Source organism: Colletes latitarsis, chromosome 11 (assembly GCF_051014445.1).
Source record: "Colletes latitarsis isolate SP2378_abdomen chromosome 11, iyColLati1, whole genome shotgun sequence".
NCBI classification, from domain to species: domain Eukaryota; kingdom Metazoa; phylum Arthropoda; class Insecta; order Hymenoptera; family Colletidae; genus Colletes; species Colletes latitarsis.
In genome coordinates, this window is record NC_135144.1 from 13181765 (window position 1) to 13199826 (window position 18062).

The 18062-nt window shown below is 30.0% G+C and overlaps 1 protein-coding gene across 5 annotated transcripts; it reads left to right on the plus strand.

Annotated features, from left to right (window-relative positions):
* The first annotated feature begins 617 nt into the window (after nucleotides 1-617).
* On the plus strand, nucleotides 618-16613 carry LOC143348179 (protein tudor). Of its 5 annotated transcripts, none has more exons than XM_076778125.1 (13): nucleotides 618-717; nucleotides 1266-1943; nucleotides 2109-3122; nucleotides 3733-4149; nucleotides 4247-4315; nucleotides 4633-5141; nucleotides 5273-5346; nucleotides 5886-6794; nucleotides 6869-7289; nucleotides 7404-7591; nucleotides 9952-10116; nucleotides 10509-10666; nucleotides 10864-16613. In XM_076778125.1, exons 2-13 carry the CDS (start codon nucleotides 1336-1338, stop codon nucleotides 14777-14779), a joined length of 8448 nt encoding a protein of 2815 aa, XP_076634240.1. In that variant the 5' UTR covers nucleotides 618-717; nucleotides 1266-1335; the 3' UTR covers nucleotides 14780-16613. The 5 variants fall into 5 exon arrangements, with proteins under 5 accessions (XP_076634240.1, XP_076634238.1, XP_076634242.1 ...); XM_076778123.1 differs by having other exon boundaries at nucleotides 641-784; XM_076778127.1 differs by lacking the exon at nucleotides 9952-10116 and having other exon boundaries at nucleotides 641-784; nucleotides 10864-16612.
* Nucleotides 16614-18062: the final 1449 nt, after the last annotated feature.

Below are 18062 nucleotides of genomic sequence, written 5' to 3' on the forward strand. Positions count from 1 at the left end.
ATGATTGTTAAAAATAAAAAGCACATGCTTTTACTGAATAATTGTTATATTTATTTTCAGTGATATGTATGTATACATTAATATGTAACAAATATTATGTTGTTAAATTAATATTTAAAACTTTTGTATTTTAATTATATTATATTCATTTTAGGTCATAACACACAAATTCCCAAAGTATAGGTCGCGTTAAATATTAATATTAATTTAAAAATAGTAAAGGGATATTTCGTATTCAATTGTTTTTTTAAATACTTATTACAAGCGAATGAGTTGTGAAAAATTACTGTTTTTAAAAGTGGGTATTTGCCCATAAAAGTTTGGAATATAATATAGTAAAATAATAAAAGTATTTCTCACCTTAACGCTTGTATTTACTTAACGCTCGATTTAAGTCATTGTTACTTATAAGGTTACTTGATGGAAATTCAATTGTTCATTTTATATTAAATATAATATTGATATTTAATTCTATTAAATATGACATGTTTAATGGCATTGGTAGTAGTTATAATAGACTTACTAAATTATTTGAAATATTAAAGTTTATCCATATTTCGTTTTATTAATTATTAGTATAATAAATTTAATTTTCGCGCCGTTAAAATATGTCAAAAGTGTGATTGTAGTGTGATCAAAGTAACTTCCATGTGGGTGATACGAAGCCGGTCAACTGCTAGATTTCCAAGTTATTTACAAACGTGAAATTTTATCAGAGTATTAGGTTTTATTAGTCATTAGCGATATGAGTTTAAAAAAATGCGTTTGAAATACTATTTGTAAGGTGTGTATGAAGTCTAGTTACAATGTTAACATAAATTTTTTCATACGCATTATCACACAGAGAATATCGGTTTACGTACACATATTTTCAGTCGTAATTATAGTGATTACATGTGTTTTAGTATTACAAATAGAAAAACGTTACGGTTTACAAAAATATTGATAAAAATTATTGTAAATGTTTGAACATATTCGAACGATTAGACGATTCGTTAACAAATTGTGATTAATTACATGATGTCCTGATTGCTCAGTACAATACGATAAAAATAAAAAAATTCGTTTGTAACAATAATTAACAGAATGAAACAAAAAAAAATTAAAATACGATTGCAAAAAAGTATTTCAAGTTAGAACGGTCGAAATCGTCTTGTCTTCCGGTCGCATTACTCGATAAACTCTCGTTTAAGGTGGCCCAGTTTCGGTTAACGGTTAGGGTTAAATAAAAATACTTTCGTAATACTTAACAAACATTGTTTCAGATTGCAATAAGGTTGGTCTATGTAGTCATACGAAAGTTGGTGTTTTATATAAGAAAACATATAAAACGTCATGAGTATACAACAAAGCACAGAATTAATTATTTTTGTGACCCATGTCGAAGCAAAAGATTCGCTTCTCAAAATTTGGGGTCAAGTTGATAAAAATGCTGCAACATGTGTAGAACGTATGATCTTACCATTGGTCGAACAATTTGCTCGAAGTCAAGGTTGCATTGGTCCAAGTTCAATCAACTTACGTATAAATGCACTTTGCTGTGCTCGATTTCAAAATGAAGGATATTATCGAGCTAGAGTTATTAATATACGTACTGATGGTATGGTAGTTCTGCAATTCATCGATTATGGCAACATTGAAGTACTGCCGCCTCGAGAGATTCATTTGCTTGAAAATATACCTGGTTCTGAGTCACTGCAGTCATTTCCACCTGTAGCATTTGACTTCACATTAATGCATGTGCTACCCATAAATGGTATCTGGGAAAACAAGATAATTGATTCAATTAAGAAATCCCTTTGGTACAATGAATATAAAATCTTGATTCATACAGTGATTAATAATCATCGTTTAATTAAACTGCGGTATAATAACGAGGACTTCAGTGAATTGCTTATTGATAGACATATGGCAGTAAGAGCTACATTGCAAGAAATGTTTAGGTAGTTAATTGTAATATGTTATTATTAATATCTGTTACTAAGTGTAATTAAAAGTATACATCTTGGCTAAAGTCGATGTTGCCAGACAGGAATACTTGGCAATTGTTGACTATAATTAATGTTCATATAGAAAAAGATAATTAATGGTTGTATTTATTTTTATAGGTCAAAATGTGTGCAGCAACCTCAGGTGCCAATATATCATCAACCAAGTAAACACCTTATTAACAATAACTGTACTTCAATCACACCTCCGCAAAATCTGAATTTATTACAATGCGATGGAAACAATATGCATGGATTTCAACGAAATGTTCCTTTATATTGTACAGCTCAACAAAAGCATATGATGCAGACACCTGTACAAGAAGCTCTTGTATTTAAATCACGTGTTTTGGATGTACCATCTGAACATGAAGTGTATGTTTCTTTTGTAGAAGATGGCCCGCATAAGTTTTCTGTGCAACTTCAAAGTACATCTCAAGTATTAAGTATGCTCATGAGAGATATTAACAGTCATCCAATAGAATCATTGCAAGAACCTCCTTTACCTGGATCAGTATGTTTAGGTCGTTATACACAAGATAAAGTGTTGTGCAGAGCTGTTGTAATGTCTGTAATGGAAAATAAGTGTAAACTTTATTACGTTGATTTTGGTCATACAGAAGTGTTACCATACACTGACATTTTCCAATTACCGTCTCACTTCATCAATCCTAAAGTACTTTCTATTCGATTCACGTTAAGCGGTGTGAAGGAATTAAATGTTACAGATGAAATGAAAGAATATTTTAAACAAGTAGTATCAGGGAAATTACTTGTTCTGCATGTACGTCCGCCAGAAGGGCCACCGCTGGTTCAATATGGAGATTTATATGATGATGGAAAGAATATAAAGGATATTCTTAGACAAGCATTTCCAACTCCAATTGCAGTAACAACTATAACTTCATCTTTTGGATATGAGGAACCAAGAAAATTGTTGAAAGATGTTGAAGAAATTGTACATATTTCATATGTAGAATCTTGCAGGAAATTTTTTGTGCAACTGGATAGTAATATTAAGTCTCTTGAATCAATAATGAATTGCTTAGCAGATTTCTGTCAAACTGCGCCTACTTTAAGTTTAGCACAACTAAAGATTGGTCTTCCTTGTGCTGCTTTATATGATAATCAATGGTAAGTTGTTGTTTTTATTTTTTTATTATTACAATAGTTAAGTAATAGGACACAATAAAGATACAAGAGAGTTTCAAGATTTTCCGACCTAACTGTGCCAATGTATTCTTTAAGTAGAAATACATAAACATAGACCCATAAGCACTTCATAAAATGTTACAAAAAGGTATGAAATGTAAATGAATTGATAATGGATTTCAAGAGAAGAAGTATATGTAGAAAGTACAACTTAATACATTTAAAAGCATATCTAATTGTTTGTTTCGATTTTTAAATTACAAATTATACAATTTAATTAAGCATATTATGTTAAATGATAAGACACCACAAAGGAAAAGAATTATGTAAAATATTTTGATTAGATTCAAACCCTGATCGTGCGTGCTATTTGTAGTCCTCTCTTTGAAAATGATTTCCATTTCAAATGAGTTACATTAACATTTTCAAATTTTCAATTTTGAATTCCATTTTTTATTAAAGCAATTGAACATTGGCATTTCGTGAATAAAATTTGCTCTAAAATTTTATTTGCCTTAAAATTTTCCAGATATCTCTTGTAAGTTGCACAGTAATATACATATTTATTGTTTTTATATTATGTAACTGTTAGGTACCGCGCACGAATTCTTGGCATAAATGGAGATAATGTGAAGGTCTTATATGTTGATTATGGCAATGAAGAAACTGTGACTTCAAAGTCTTTACGTTTAATGCATGACAACTTAATAAAAAAATTAGAAGCTCAAGCCATAAGGTGTATTTTAAATGGTTGGGAAGTTCTACCATGTACTCAAGAAATTTACAATCAGTTTGAATTATTGATCTTGGAGAAATGTTTGCGTTTGAAAGTAATGGATGTAAATTCGGATGGTGCGGTAGTAGAATTATATGAACTTGAAAGGATGGAAAGTATTAAGTCACAAATGTTACACATAATTGGAGATGATAAGAAATTGATAAGCGAATCAAATTCTCAAAATATGGAAAATCAACAACCCGCAAAAATGACATCAAAAATTAATCAAAGGTATTATCAGATTATTTTATTGTACGTGTGATAATTTAATTTTATCGGCGTTAATTTCATTGGCGTAATTAAAATAAATTAAGTTACTGCATCACAGGTCTTATAGAAAACTACGATTGAATTTGGTTCATCGTCGGAAAAATGAGATAAATATAAAACCAATATGGTAAAGTGGACAATAGGAAATTTATAAAGCTTTTTAATTTTCTAAAATTATATTATATTTTAATTATTGTTTTCAAAGTTAAAAAAAAAAAGGTTTTGTGTTGTTTATTTCAACAAAATTGTTTTTGGAATGAAAGTTATTTATTTTATATAGAGGGTTTTGCTATAAAATTTAACATTCATTGGAATAAAATATTTTAAAGCACACTATCCAAACGCTATTCCAGTTTAAATTATTTGAATGCATGTTGTTTCTATTTACAGCATTAATTAATTTCTAATTTTTAATTGCAGCATTAATTAATTTTTATATTTTAGTGAAAATGCGAATAAATGGCATAAAAAAAGTCATTTAGATACATGGCATGAAACACAGAATACCAACACCGTTCAAGAAAGGATCAAATCCAAAACTTGGAAAGATGAATCAAATGAAGGAAAACTGTATGAAAATCGAAGTGAAAAAGGCAATTTTCATCGCACTGGTTCAAGAAATGAAAGATTTCATAGAGACGACTTTTCTAATAGCAGAAATACGAAAGATACGTGGAATATTAAAAACGATCATAATGATTCGTTCAAGAGTGGAAGAAGTACAGGAAGTGGTAGAAATAGATCTTCAGGACATGTTCAAAAAAATTACTCTTCTGATAAAAGTTGGAGCGACAAAGATTCGGATACATCGTCTAGAGGTAGTAGTAAACGTGGAAGAGGCAATGCTGCTCGTGGTAGTTATTCCAAACGTGCAGGATTTTCTGGAAGAGTGCAAAATAGCAGATCAAGTGATAAAGACAGCGATGGAAATGTTAAGGCTGCAAGAATAAATAGTAAGTTGTTCATGCATTGCTAGAGTAACTTCGTAGTTTCTTAGAATGAATTCTGAGTTATAACAAAGTGTTTCGTTTATTTCTTTATGATGAATGCTAATATATCTTTAAAATATGTAAATTATTAATAGATGACTCTTATCATGGAAACAACAAATTCAAAGAAAGAAGGGGACAAGGACAACACAGGCTATCAGAAAACAAGGTGAAGTATACTAATAATAATATTCATGCGTATATATCTTTATAATTATAAGTAACATGAATAGAAATCGATTAATTTTTACATTATCTTAGTACAGTACAAATTTTATGTGGAATTTATTAAATCATAAATTTTGTTATTTACTACAGTAAATAAATGTATGTATGCCTATTTGAATTTTTTCAGACATATTAGTATAAACGTTTCATTTAATTTCAGTAGTTTGAAATATTTGTAAACGTTATTTAATGTAGCATTTAAATAATAAATGCTAATAATCTTATGTTATCAATTATTAATTCAATTCAGAAATTTATTGTAATCAGATCGAGTGAATGATTATTAGAGATTATATCATTTTTGCGAAACAATAATGCTTTGCAATTAAACCAAAAAATTAGTCATAATTCTAATTTATATTATTAATATTTATATTTATCGATGACAAATAAAATTTTACATTTTTTTTTATCAACAGTATTTTAAAGATTATAATAGCCAATGTTTTACGATTGTTGAATTAGTATTTTTTATTTTAGCCAAACACTCCATATTCTATTAATGCGGAAGGAGCGCGAAAATATAGTCCCGTGCGAAATAGACATGACTTCCATATACCGTCTCCTAGCATTGTTATTGGAACAACAAAACCTTGTGAAGTAGTTTTTACAAATAGTCCATCTGACTTCTTTATTCAATTAAGTACTGATTATGCTGCATTAGATTCTATAATGGAAAGTATTGCGTCGATATATGAAACTGGTGGAGAATTAATGAGAGAATTTAAGATATGCAAAGGGGCATACTGCATTGCTCAATATACAGAAGATTTGAAATGGTACAGAGCTGTAATCAAATCTGTCGAAGGAAATAGCGTAACTGTACAATTTGTAGATTATGGAAATACAGAAACAGTTGAGTTTGACAAAATTAAATTTATTCAAAAAGAATTTTTGAAACTTCCAGTACAAGCTGTACATTGTAAATTGTTTGGTATAAAAGACGTTAGTTTTGATAAGAGCAAGACAGACATTTTTGAAAATAAAGTTAATGGAAAAACGCTAGAAGCAGAATTTATAACTGAAGAAAATGATATATACAGCGTTTTGTTACGAGAAGTTATCAATAACTGTCCAACAAGTACTTTTATAAACGAAGAATTTTGCGAAAATATCAATTTACTAAAAGCAAAGGAAGTTGCGATATCTTCTAGTAAAACTGCTGTTAATCCAGAACAATTAACCGAACCTGATTATGCACCTCTGGATGCTACTTGGACAACAATTTCTTTTTCGCCTGGAACTAAAAAAGACGCCATTATTACATGGTTTATAAATCCTAATAATTTCTATTGTCAAATACTTGATAATGAAAATGAATTTAAAACTATGATGAATGAAATTCAAAAGATGTATGTTGGTAGAGAACCTGTTTCATATGCATTAAAGGTAATTATTTAAAACGATAATATATAGATGTCTGTACTTCGTATAAAGTGTTAAATTTTTTAAATTATTTTTAGATTGGATCACCCGTAATAGCAATATTCTCTGAAGATAGTGCTCTTTATCGTGCAGAAGTCGTAGAATTAAATAAATTGAATGGTCATCTTATACATTATATAGATTTTGGAAACGTTGCTGTAGTAAATTCACAAAAGATATATCCTGTAGAAAAGAAATTAATGCATCTTCCCAAACAAGCTGTTCAGTGTTCCTTGTTAAATATTATTCCACAAGATGGTCTTAATTGGTCTAAAGTAAATACAACGGCAATTGATAGTTGTTTTAATGCTGATAAATATGAGTGCACTTTCCATGATATGATTGATAGTAAACACATAATTTCCTTAAATAATAACGGAAACGATGTAGCTACTCAATTGGTTCAAGAAAATCTTGCATCATTTGCCTCGACAAACAAATCAGATGGCGATGCTAAAGGTAAAAATAAGTCTTCATTTTATTCGTAATTTTAGTAATTATGCAATATGTAATTATATATTATATACACACGTATAATGTATACAAATACACAAACTATTATTTTTTTTATAGATAGTAATACTGCAATATCAACAATTTTATGTGAAATGGAAAGGGTGGATATAAATCTTTTAAATGGTCAGACACTTAGAGTGAAAGTTTCAAGTGTAGAAAACGCATCGAAATTGTACGTTCAACTTCCTTCTGCCAATGAATGTGAAAATGTAATTGATACATATATGGCAGACAAAAATCCCAAGGTATGCTTACACGCTTATATATACTGTTATTCCTAAATATTTACTACTTTATATTCATAATTATACTTGTAACTATAATTTAAATGATGCATATACACTTTTAACAAATATTATGTACTCAATGCATGCAAATCATTGGTGTGCAGAACTTATTTAATATATCTAACTTATATTATTACAAAATATTGAATAATTAAATGTAAGTGAATAATGCATTAAAATGCATTTTCAAGAAGAAATACAACAATTTATTTATATTTATTAAGTGTTTCCAAGATTAGTTAAAGAACAACTTTGTTGTTTTGTTTTTTCTTTTTGGTATGTAGTGTTGGAGGTAGGTGGTTTATGGAAGTTTAATAATAAAATGTCCTGTATACAAATTTCGTCGTTTCCCCCATAGAATAAAAATCTGTAAACAGAAGTATACGTACCTATTTAAATAAAACAAAGTTGTTCTTTAAATAACCTGGAAAACACTTAACAAATAAAAAATGAATAGGATAGTTGTATTTCCTCCTTCAAGCCAAGTAACTTTTGTATCGTACACTTCTCTCGAAAATGCATTGTTTTTTAAATATTTCAACTATAACTTTATAGTAACAATTATTTGTTACTTAATGAGTTCTTGATTTCGTGTAGATGTTATTTTATTGCCATCCCCTTCGCTTAATTCGTTGAAACGAGGTTTTACTGTTTTCGTATTGTATAAGTTAAATTATTATTGTTCCTTATATTATTATGAATAATAATATATGTTAACAACTCGAAAAAATTGTAATTTAACTAATGGTACGATCATTTCTGCTTTTTCATATATTTTAAATATTATTGTTAACAGTAACATATTTTATGGTAAAAATAATCCATAATAATAATTTATATATTTTTTGACAAAACATATTAAATATACATCTCATTGTCCCACGAGTGTATATAAAATTATTATGAATGCAAGAGACAGTTGATACAATATCTGTTACTAATCTTTCTTATTCTAATCATAGAATATTACTTACATTTCATTGCACGATGTATGGTATTAATAACTAAATCAGTAAAGTATAATATTCTCTCTATCCTCTTGTCTTGATTTTACTACTACCAAATTATATTGAACACACATAATAATATTCCTGCCATTCAGTATTCTGTCTTAATTAATAATCTGTATACTTCATTCATTTAACAGAGTAACAGGTAAGTTTTGGTATAAATGGCTCGCTTTTTTAATGTACTATATTATTTATTGTTGTTGTCCAGATTTTATATCAGAACATTTTGTAATGTTAACAAATTTGAATTATAATATTTTACATTCAATTTTATTTAAATATCTTCAGATGTTATTATGTTACTTAGGTGTAACATGTATAATTTGTTAAATTAATATTCAAGTAGGTATTACTTGATTTTATTTTTTAATCTTTTGGTTGCAATGCATAAAACTAAGATTTAATTATTTTGTGAAAAATGAGACACTTGAACAGTTTTTGATATTGATTTATTTCAATCATTCTTATACATAAATATGTAATATGTAAAACGATATCAACTATTGAACAAAATTTACTAAGTATACACAGGGTATTCGGCCACCCCTGGGAAAAATTTTAATGGGGGATTCTAGAGGCCAAAATAAGATGAAAATCAAGAATACCAATTTGTTGATGAAGGCTTCGTTAAACAGTTATTAACGTTTAAAGTTCCGACCGTACTGAATTTTTTTCTAAAAAATGCGCAAGAATTCGGGGGTATGTCTATTCACCAAAAATGATTGTAATTGACCCCCGCAACCGAAAATAATTTTTCCAAAACGATTTGAAATTGTTGAATTTAATTGTTAATAACTTTTTAACGAAGCCTCCATCAACAAATTGATATTCTTGATTTTCGTCTTATTTTGGCCTCTAGAATCCCCCATTAAACTTTTTCCCAGGGTTGGCCGTACACCCTGTATATATGAATTATATAAACGAACAATTATTTTCTGTTTGTATTGTATATATGTATACCATTCGCAGCCAAAGGATTAACGTTGCATGCTTTGAACATTGTAACATATTATAACGTGTATGTTATTGAAATGTATATACTAAATACACGGGTATTAATTTTTAATTCGTTCAATTATCGTAACTTTTAAAAAACTATAAAATACAACGATTTCAAAGTATTACTTAAGAGAGCCAACAATATCGAGTTATTATTGTATATATTTTGAAATAATATTCCTCATTAAAATAAACAAAGTAGCAAGGGATGTATACTATAAGTTTGATTAACATTGAAATTCCTTGTGTATGGTTATATAAAAAGATGTAAGTTAATAATATTGGTAAGGATAAGTATGGCAATGGCAGGTGATGCAACGATTATCAGCCCATGAGATATGCCTGGGCACAGGTTGTTTGGTTTATTCAAATGGAGTTTGGAGACGTGCAGTTATCAATAACCATTCACGATCGGCAGGCTTTGAAGTAAAATTCATTGATACTGGAGCGTATGATGAAATTCTCTCAGATTGCGTGAGTTTTTCAAAAGACGAGATCAATGTACATGCTAAACTCAATTGAATTATAGATAATATAATATTATTATTGCTAGGTGTAGGAGTTATTTAATACCATACTTGCTGCATTGAAATTTTGGCAAATTATAAATTCATAATAGAAATATATTTAATACAAGTCTCATTATGGCTATTGATATTTAAAGTATTATATATAAATTTCTAAACTAATACTGTATTGCTTTATGCATTATTAAGTAAAAATGTTTATTTACGTACTTAAAAAAAGAATACAATTATTGCTATAAAAATACTTATATTATTATTTGCTTTCTTAAAACTTTTGTTTAATGAAACTAATGTCTGATTATATTCGATGATCATTAATACAATAATCTGTTAATTCAGGTTTTAGCTTTACCAGGAGAACTTTCAGTTATGCAGAATCAGGCTGTAGAATGTTCCCTTGTAGATGTTACAATTTCTTCTAATACGGACGCAGCATTGAGAGAACAAGTTGAAGGGAAAGAAGTAATTATGCATGTTGATAAAGTTGACAATAACAGGTAAAGTTCAAATATATTTTTGTATTACATTTATTGTAGAATTCAAATTGTCCATATGAGTCCAAACAAATATTACATAACAGTTACTTTATTTCTCTTTTAAAAAATATATTTTTCCAAGATCTACCTAAAGTATTTTTCTAAAAGTTTACTTGTCTTTTTCTATATGCAATTTTGAATTTCTTTTTTTTTTACAGGCTCATTGTAAAATTGTACGATTTGTTGGGTAATAAAATAAATATTTCCGAAGATACAAATGAAAAAATATCACCAATATGCCCAATGCCTATTTTAAGTTCTACTCATAAAGTGGTAGTATCATATGCAGACCATTCTGCTAACATATGGCTACAACGTCATACGGAATATGATTTGGACCAAAATTTAATCGAAGCACTCGATCAGTATTATCTCGAATCTGGAAAATTAGTGGAACCAAAAGTAGATCTTTTGTGTGCTGCTAAAAGCACAGATGGTCACTGGTATCGAGCCAAGGTCATAAAGTGTACAGAAACTGGAATTTATGTGAATTTCATTGATTACGGTAATAACGAAGAAGTTACTTGCGACGTACTAATGGCTTTAGATCCGCAGTTTTACGTACCGCATCAATTAGCAATTAACGTTTCATTGCCGGTAACGCTTAACGGTACAGCGTCCGAACAATTAAATATACTACAAAGTTATTTGTCGAATAAGGAACTCACTGCAGTTTTCCGTAATGTACACAAGAAATGGGTAGTGGAATTATTATGCGACGGAGAAAAAATTAGTGACAAATTTAATTCGCTTAATTTTGCATCGCAACAGGAAATATCTAAAACAGGACAACCCGAGGTTCATAATATGGTGATGAATCATAAATACGATGTGTATGTATCTCACGTGGATTCTCCTAGTCAATTCTGGCTTCAACGAGTAGAAGATGCTACGTATCTTTCTAAGATACAAGAGGATTTACAAACAGAAGCTCTTACGTTTCCACAAGTAGATGGAATATTAGAAGAAGGAAGTTTATGCGTTGCTGTGTACACAATTGATAATTTATGGTACAGAGCGCAGGTACTTGATGCGGATGAGGATATTACGACTGTTCGATTTATTGACTATGGAAATACAGACGTTATTAACAATAAATCCGGGCATATACGACAGATTTCCAATTCGTGGAAAGAAATGAAGGAATATTCGATCAAATGTAGATTAGACGTTATTCCTATAGATTCAGAAGATTGGAATACCGCAACTTGCGAGAAATTTGAAAATTTAGTAACATCCGTTGACTCGTTGCAAACAATGATTATTGCAGAGGGTAATCCGAAACGAGTAGATTTGTTGATAAATGACAAAAGTGTTAGTGAAACGTTAGTTGACGATCATCATGCTATAATGGTCCAGACCGAAGACGATTTAATAGACGAAATAGTTGATCTTGAATTGGATCCTCATTCTGCTTTTGTGAGTCACGTTAACTCTCCGCGAGAATTTTGGGTACAAGAGGAAAAATTTGTCGGCGATCTGGAAGTTATGTCTGATAGATTTATCGTAGCGCATATATTTCCCAAAGTCGATGAAATTAAAGAAAATATGTTATGCGTAGCAAAATATCCTGACGACGAATGCTGGTACAGAGCGCGTGTTATATCGCATAACGATAATGCTACGCGAGTTATATACATCGATTATGGAAATTCGGCTACGTCGACCGAAATACGTGCTATACCTCCAGATTTAGCAGATGTGCCGCCGTTATCAAGGAAATGTTGCTTAGTTATGCCAAAGGGAATTACAGAATGGTCCGAAGAAGCTTGCTCAGAATTTATAAAATTAGCTGCTAACGGAGCAACAATATTTTTGTTGGATGTATTAAAGGAGGATGACACGTCGATGGTAAAATTAACGTTGGACGGTGAAAACGTAACGGATTTACTTGCAAAGTTTTGTGAATATTATCCACCGATCATAGAAGAGCGACTGCCACCATTGGGCGAAGAAAATTCACCAAATGTATATATTAGTCGTATCAATTCACCAGACGAGTTTTGGATTCAAACTGAAAGCTGCACTACAGATTTAAATATGATGCTTGATAGATTGAAAGCAGCTTCTAGTTTTCACCCGTTAAATACAATTGAAGTTGGCACTATTCACGCTGCAAAATATCTCGAAGACGGACTATGGTACAGAGCTAAAATTCTTTCACATTCTGAAAATTCCACCGAAGTTTTTTACATAGATTATGGTAACACCGCAATTACAAACGAACTACGTATGTTACCCGTAGATATTATAAATATACCTGCTTTGGCTAAACGTTGCGCTCTACAAAAACCAGATAATTTAAATTCTTGGCCCTCGGACGCGTGTAAGATATTCGAAGAACTTTCTGCAGACGGAAAAACAGAGTTTCAGTTTGAAATCATTAACGACGCTGTTGATCCAATTTCCGTTAAACTGAGTCTTGATAAAAAAAATATCGTTGATATTCTAGTGCCACTTTCTGAAAGCGTACTTAATGATGCAATAGTGGAAGAGACAGTAGATTTACATGAAAATGAAAATAATGACAATTTAGACGAAAATATAACGAATAGAACAGAAAAGAGTCAAATCAATTACAGTGTTGAACCAGACACGAATAGTTCTATTGCAAAATCAGAAGAAATATTAGAAATTTACGAAGAAGAAAATAGAGATGTAAGTAAGTCTCGGGAAGATCTTGAAGACAAAACCGAAACGACTACGGAGAATGACGATAACGTACGTCCGTGTACTGACAACTCCGTTATAGAACTTACTGTAGATGAAATAGTTCAGAATATGGAAAGAAACTTGACAGATGAACCAGATATGGAAGAAGAAACAACTATAAGTAATAGTAATGTACAATCATTTGAGAATAACGACGTTGAAAAAGTAACAACTAATTTGACAAATTTGGAAATACACGATGGACCGCAGTCATGCAGCAGTACAACTGAAATTCAAAAAATAGATTTAAGGGTGGATAAAGATGACCTGCATCAAAATCAAGACTATTTTGAAACAAACTGTACGCGCCAAGAATCTCCGTCAACTGTAAAAGGCCTAACACCGGATGCAATAAAAATGTATATAGATAATGGAATGGACAAAGATGAAGATCATTTTGAAGTAAAGAGTACGCAAGAAGAAGAATCTTTCTCAAAGATAAAAGATGCAACCTTGGAAATACAAGATGACGAAGATCATTTGCTTCAGAGGGAAGTTAAAGACGAAGCAGAAAGTATATATGCAGAAGGAATTCCATCACAGATAGAAGAAAATATTACGCAGAATGTAATAGAAATGCAAACAAATACTGGTATGGGCAAAGATGAAGAGCATGCACATCAACATGAGGATCATTCTGAAATAAAAAGTATGCACAAAGAAGAATCTTTTTCAAAGGTAGAAGATGCAACCTTGGAAATACAAGATGACGAAGATCATTTGCTTCAGAGGGAAGTTAAAGACGAAGCAGAAAGTATAGATGCAGAAGGAATTCCATCACAGATAGAAGAAAATATTACGCAGAATGTAATAGAAATACAAGCAGATACTGGTATGAACAAAGATGAAGAGCATGTACATCAACACGAGGATCATTCTAAAATAAAAAGTATGCACAAAGGAAAATCTTCATCAAAAGTAAAAGAAGATGCAACTTTGGATAGAGTAGAAATGCAAATGAGTACTGTTGGTATGGTTAAAGATGAAAGTCATTTAAACAAAAATGAAGATTTTTCTATAACAAAAAGTACATACAAAGAAGAAATTCCGTCAAACGTAAGAGAAGATACAACGTCGATTGCAGTAGACTTACAAGATTCAATTCCATTAGAAGCAAAGAATGGTGATAAAAATAATATGATAAAGTCAGCAACACAAACATGTGAATTGAATACGAGTATTCATTCTTATGAAAATGATAACGAAGTACATACACCAGATTTAGATAAATCTACCGACGAGAAGTGTATCAAAGTACAGTTAGACGAAAATGCAACAAGCAGTACACAGACAAATATTTTAATGGAAGAGTCTATCTCTGGAAACACTGATGAAAAGACAGAAAATGAAACTGAAAACTAAATGAAAATGAAAATAAACTAAAAATTAGAATAGCAGATTTTATGGATGATATGGGATGAAAAGTATTGGACAAAAACAGATACTTAGATTTAAAATCTATTGAAACAGAAAGCCTCAAGGGTAAGATTAGTAATAAGCAAAATGCGCGTAGGGATTCTTTGCAGCCTGAGTGTCCTTAGAACTGCTGAATGATTATCTACAGAGACTGACTTTATAATTGATATGAATTTTAAATAGTTTCAAAACATCAAATATCGGAATAAATATCATTTAATTTTTCAACGAAATTTATATTTAATTTATAGAGTTTAGCATTATATATTTTGCTTTCAAAAAGTATAAAAAGATATTAATGCTCGAAAACTAATATTACTATGCTCTCTTCAGAGAAGAAAATTACAATACAGGACAACATTCCTAAATGTATGTTGCAGCTTTAAAATGTAAAGAACCTTTTTTATGTTTTTATTACCTAATTAAGAAACTAGTGTATATTGTTTAATGATGTACTATAGTAAACAAAAAATTTTTGTTTTATATTAACATAAAGAATCTGCTTACGAAAATAGAAGTAAAATATTTTCCGGTGCTTTACCAAAGAGTAACAGAAAACATATTCACTGTATAATTCAACTCAATATTCTTTTGTTTTTGCTTTTTACATATTTCTAGAACAATATTGTTATTATTAACATCTTTTCATACAATTAAAACGAAGGTACGGTATTTTTTTTTTGTCTACAATTCATAAATAACATGATATTATTCTTTTAAAAACATTAGCATTGACGTAAGTTAAATAAATTACAATACTGATTTAGTTTCCACGATCGGTTTACTTTGGATCATAGCAAGTGTAATGTGTTATTATATGCTTATCAAATTGTTACAAAGAACAGAAACATAAAGTTAATTTTAATGTATACATTCGAGCAATGTCTATAAAAAACAGATTTTCTCTTTCTTTGAACAATAAAACATAAAATGCCTTTAAGAGTCGACATATTTTGTAGTTGATATACTCGTAGTATTTTATTGAGTACTGATAGAACGTCTTTTTTATAAGTGCTTAATACGATAAAATAAGATTAACTATAAATATATGCTTTAGTTACTATTGATATATTCATAAGTTGCGTCTAGAAAAGAATATACTGACATTTAAGAAAACTACTATCTTTCAAAGCTATAATAGAAAATTGTTGCAATATAGAATTTTACACACACTCATGGACAAAATTGCTATAAATCCTATAAAAATTATAATCGCATTATTTCTATTATTAAAAATTCATCATATACATGTAATTATGAAATTCGTGTTATATCTTGAGATATTACAAGAGAAATCGACAAAACATTATTACGATTAATAACGTCCAATAAATATATTTTCTATTTGATAATAATAGGAATATAAATTACACATTTGTATAGCTTTGAATTTGTGTTGTCTGTCTCAAACATTGATTTATTAATTATATTTTCATGCAACAGTATACGGGTAAATGACTTACACGAACCAATATAAACGTTATGTTAAAAAAAATAAATACAAAAACACTTCTTTATTTTGTGTACATACATTATAACTTAGGATTTTAAAAATTACTCGAGCATCGGAACGTAAATCTCAAACAACTTTTGGGTAGTATATTTACAGTATTGCGTTCTCTAATAAATATTGAATTATGTAAACATTTCTATTACCTATAATAAAGTATATTTTCTAATACAAGTCTGTAAATATCTATCATTTCAGACGTGAAACAATAATAATAAGCACAATACTAAAATACCACTTGAATTATTTTCAATTAAAAAAATTTTTATTCATATTTCAATATATCTCGTTGCATTACGAAATTTTTACCGAAGATTTTCGTTCGTTTTCTGATATTTTTCTTTCGTTCGGCGATATGCTTCCTATTAGGTTGTCTTGCTTCTTACGTCGGTTTCGTCGTTCTAATTCTAATTTATTATAAATAAATATTATTTATTATTTACCCAATTCATGAATTTAAATACCTGTTGTTTTATGCTTTTAAAATCATTTAGAATACTTTTTAATTTTGTTTATACAGGGTGTTCGATCACCCTTGGGAAAAATTTTAATGGGAGATTCTAAGAGTCAAAGTAAGACGAAAATCAAGAATGCCAATTTGTTGATCGAGACTTCGTTAAAAAGTTATTAACGTTTAAAGTTCCGCCCGTACTGAATTTTTTTTTCGAAAATGCGCAGGATTTCGGGGGTATGTCTATTCACCAAAAATGATTATAATTGACCCCCACAAACGAAAATAATTTTTCCAGAACGATTTGAAATTGTTTTTTTTCGTCGAAAAATTTAGGCGCTAAATTAGATTTTCGGTGAGGAATTTTTTTCTCGGAAGTGCGTAGGATTTCGGGGGTATGTGTAATGACCAAAAATGATTGTAATTGACCCCCGCAACCGAAAATAATTTTTCCAGAACGATTTGAAATTTTTGAATTTAATTGTTAATAACTTTTAACGAAGCCTTCATCGACAAATTGGTATTCTTGATTTTCGTCTTATTTTGGCCTCTAGAATCCCTCATTAAAATTTTTCCCAGGGGTGGCCGAACACCCTGTATATTACGTATGTACTGATAGTATATGTAGTTCTGATGTTTGCAAGTATTTTGTAATAATGAAAATTTAAAAAAAGTATCTACTGTCAAAATAGTTTCAAAAGAAATAAGGGAATTAATAGAAGTGTTGTGCCTGATAGATACACAAACTACTATTTTCTACTTCAATGCATTAGATTACAATCTAAATTATAACTTAGTCCTACCACTGACCTCATTCGAATTTAAACATGTATTACTGTAGTAAGATTCGAGGTATGACTATGTACTACTTTGTATATGCAAAATTTTATTGTATACCCTTCTTTTTAGCGATTTTAATGTTCTTTTCCATTTCAGTGTTATATGTTTCCTGCCGGCTACTCATCATTTTGTCACGAGCAACTGCGATTTCATCTTCCAAATACCATTTCAGAGGTCCTCTGCACCGTTTACAAATCATTGGTTCATCAAATTTACCATGTTCGTCATCATCGGTTCTTGAAATATCGCGGCGAAGAATACCTCGGTGACCACGTACACCTCGTGGTTGATCGTCCCATCCAACTCGCGGATTATTTCGATTTCTCTTTCGATTTCCATTACGCCGTGGGTTATCGTACCCACCTCGATGTCGGTTTAAATAACCGCTTCGCTGTCCGCTTCGATGCCCGCTTCGTTGGCCATTTCTA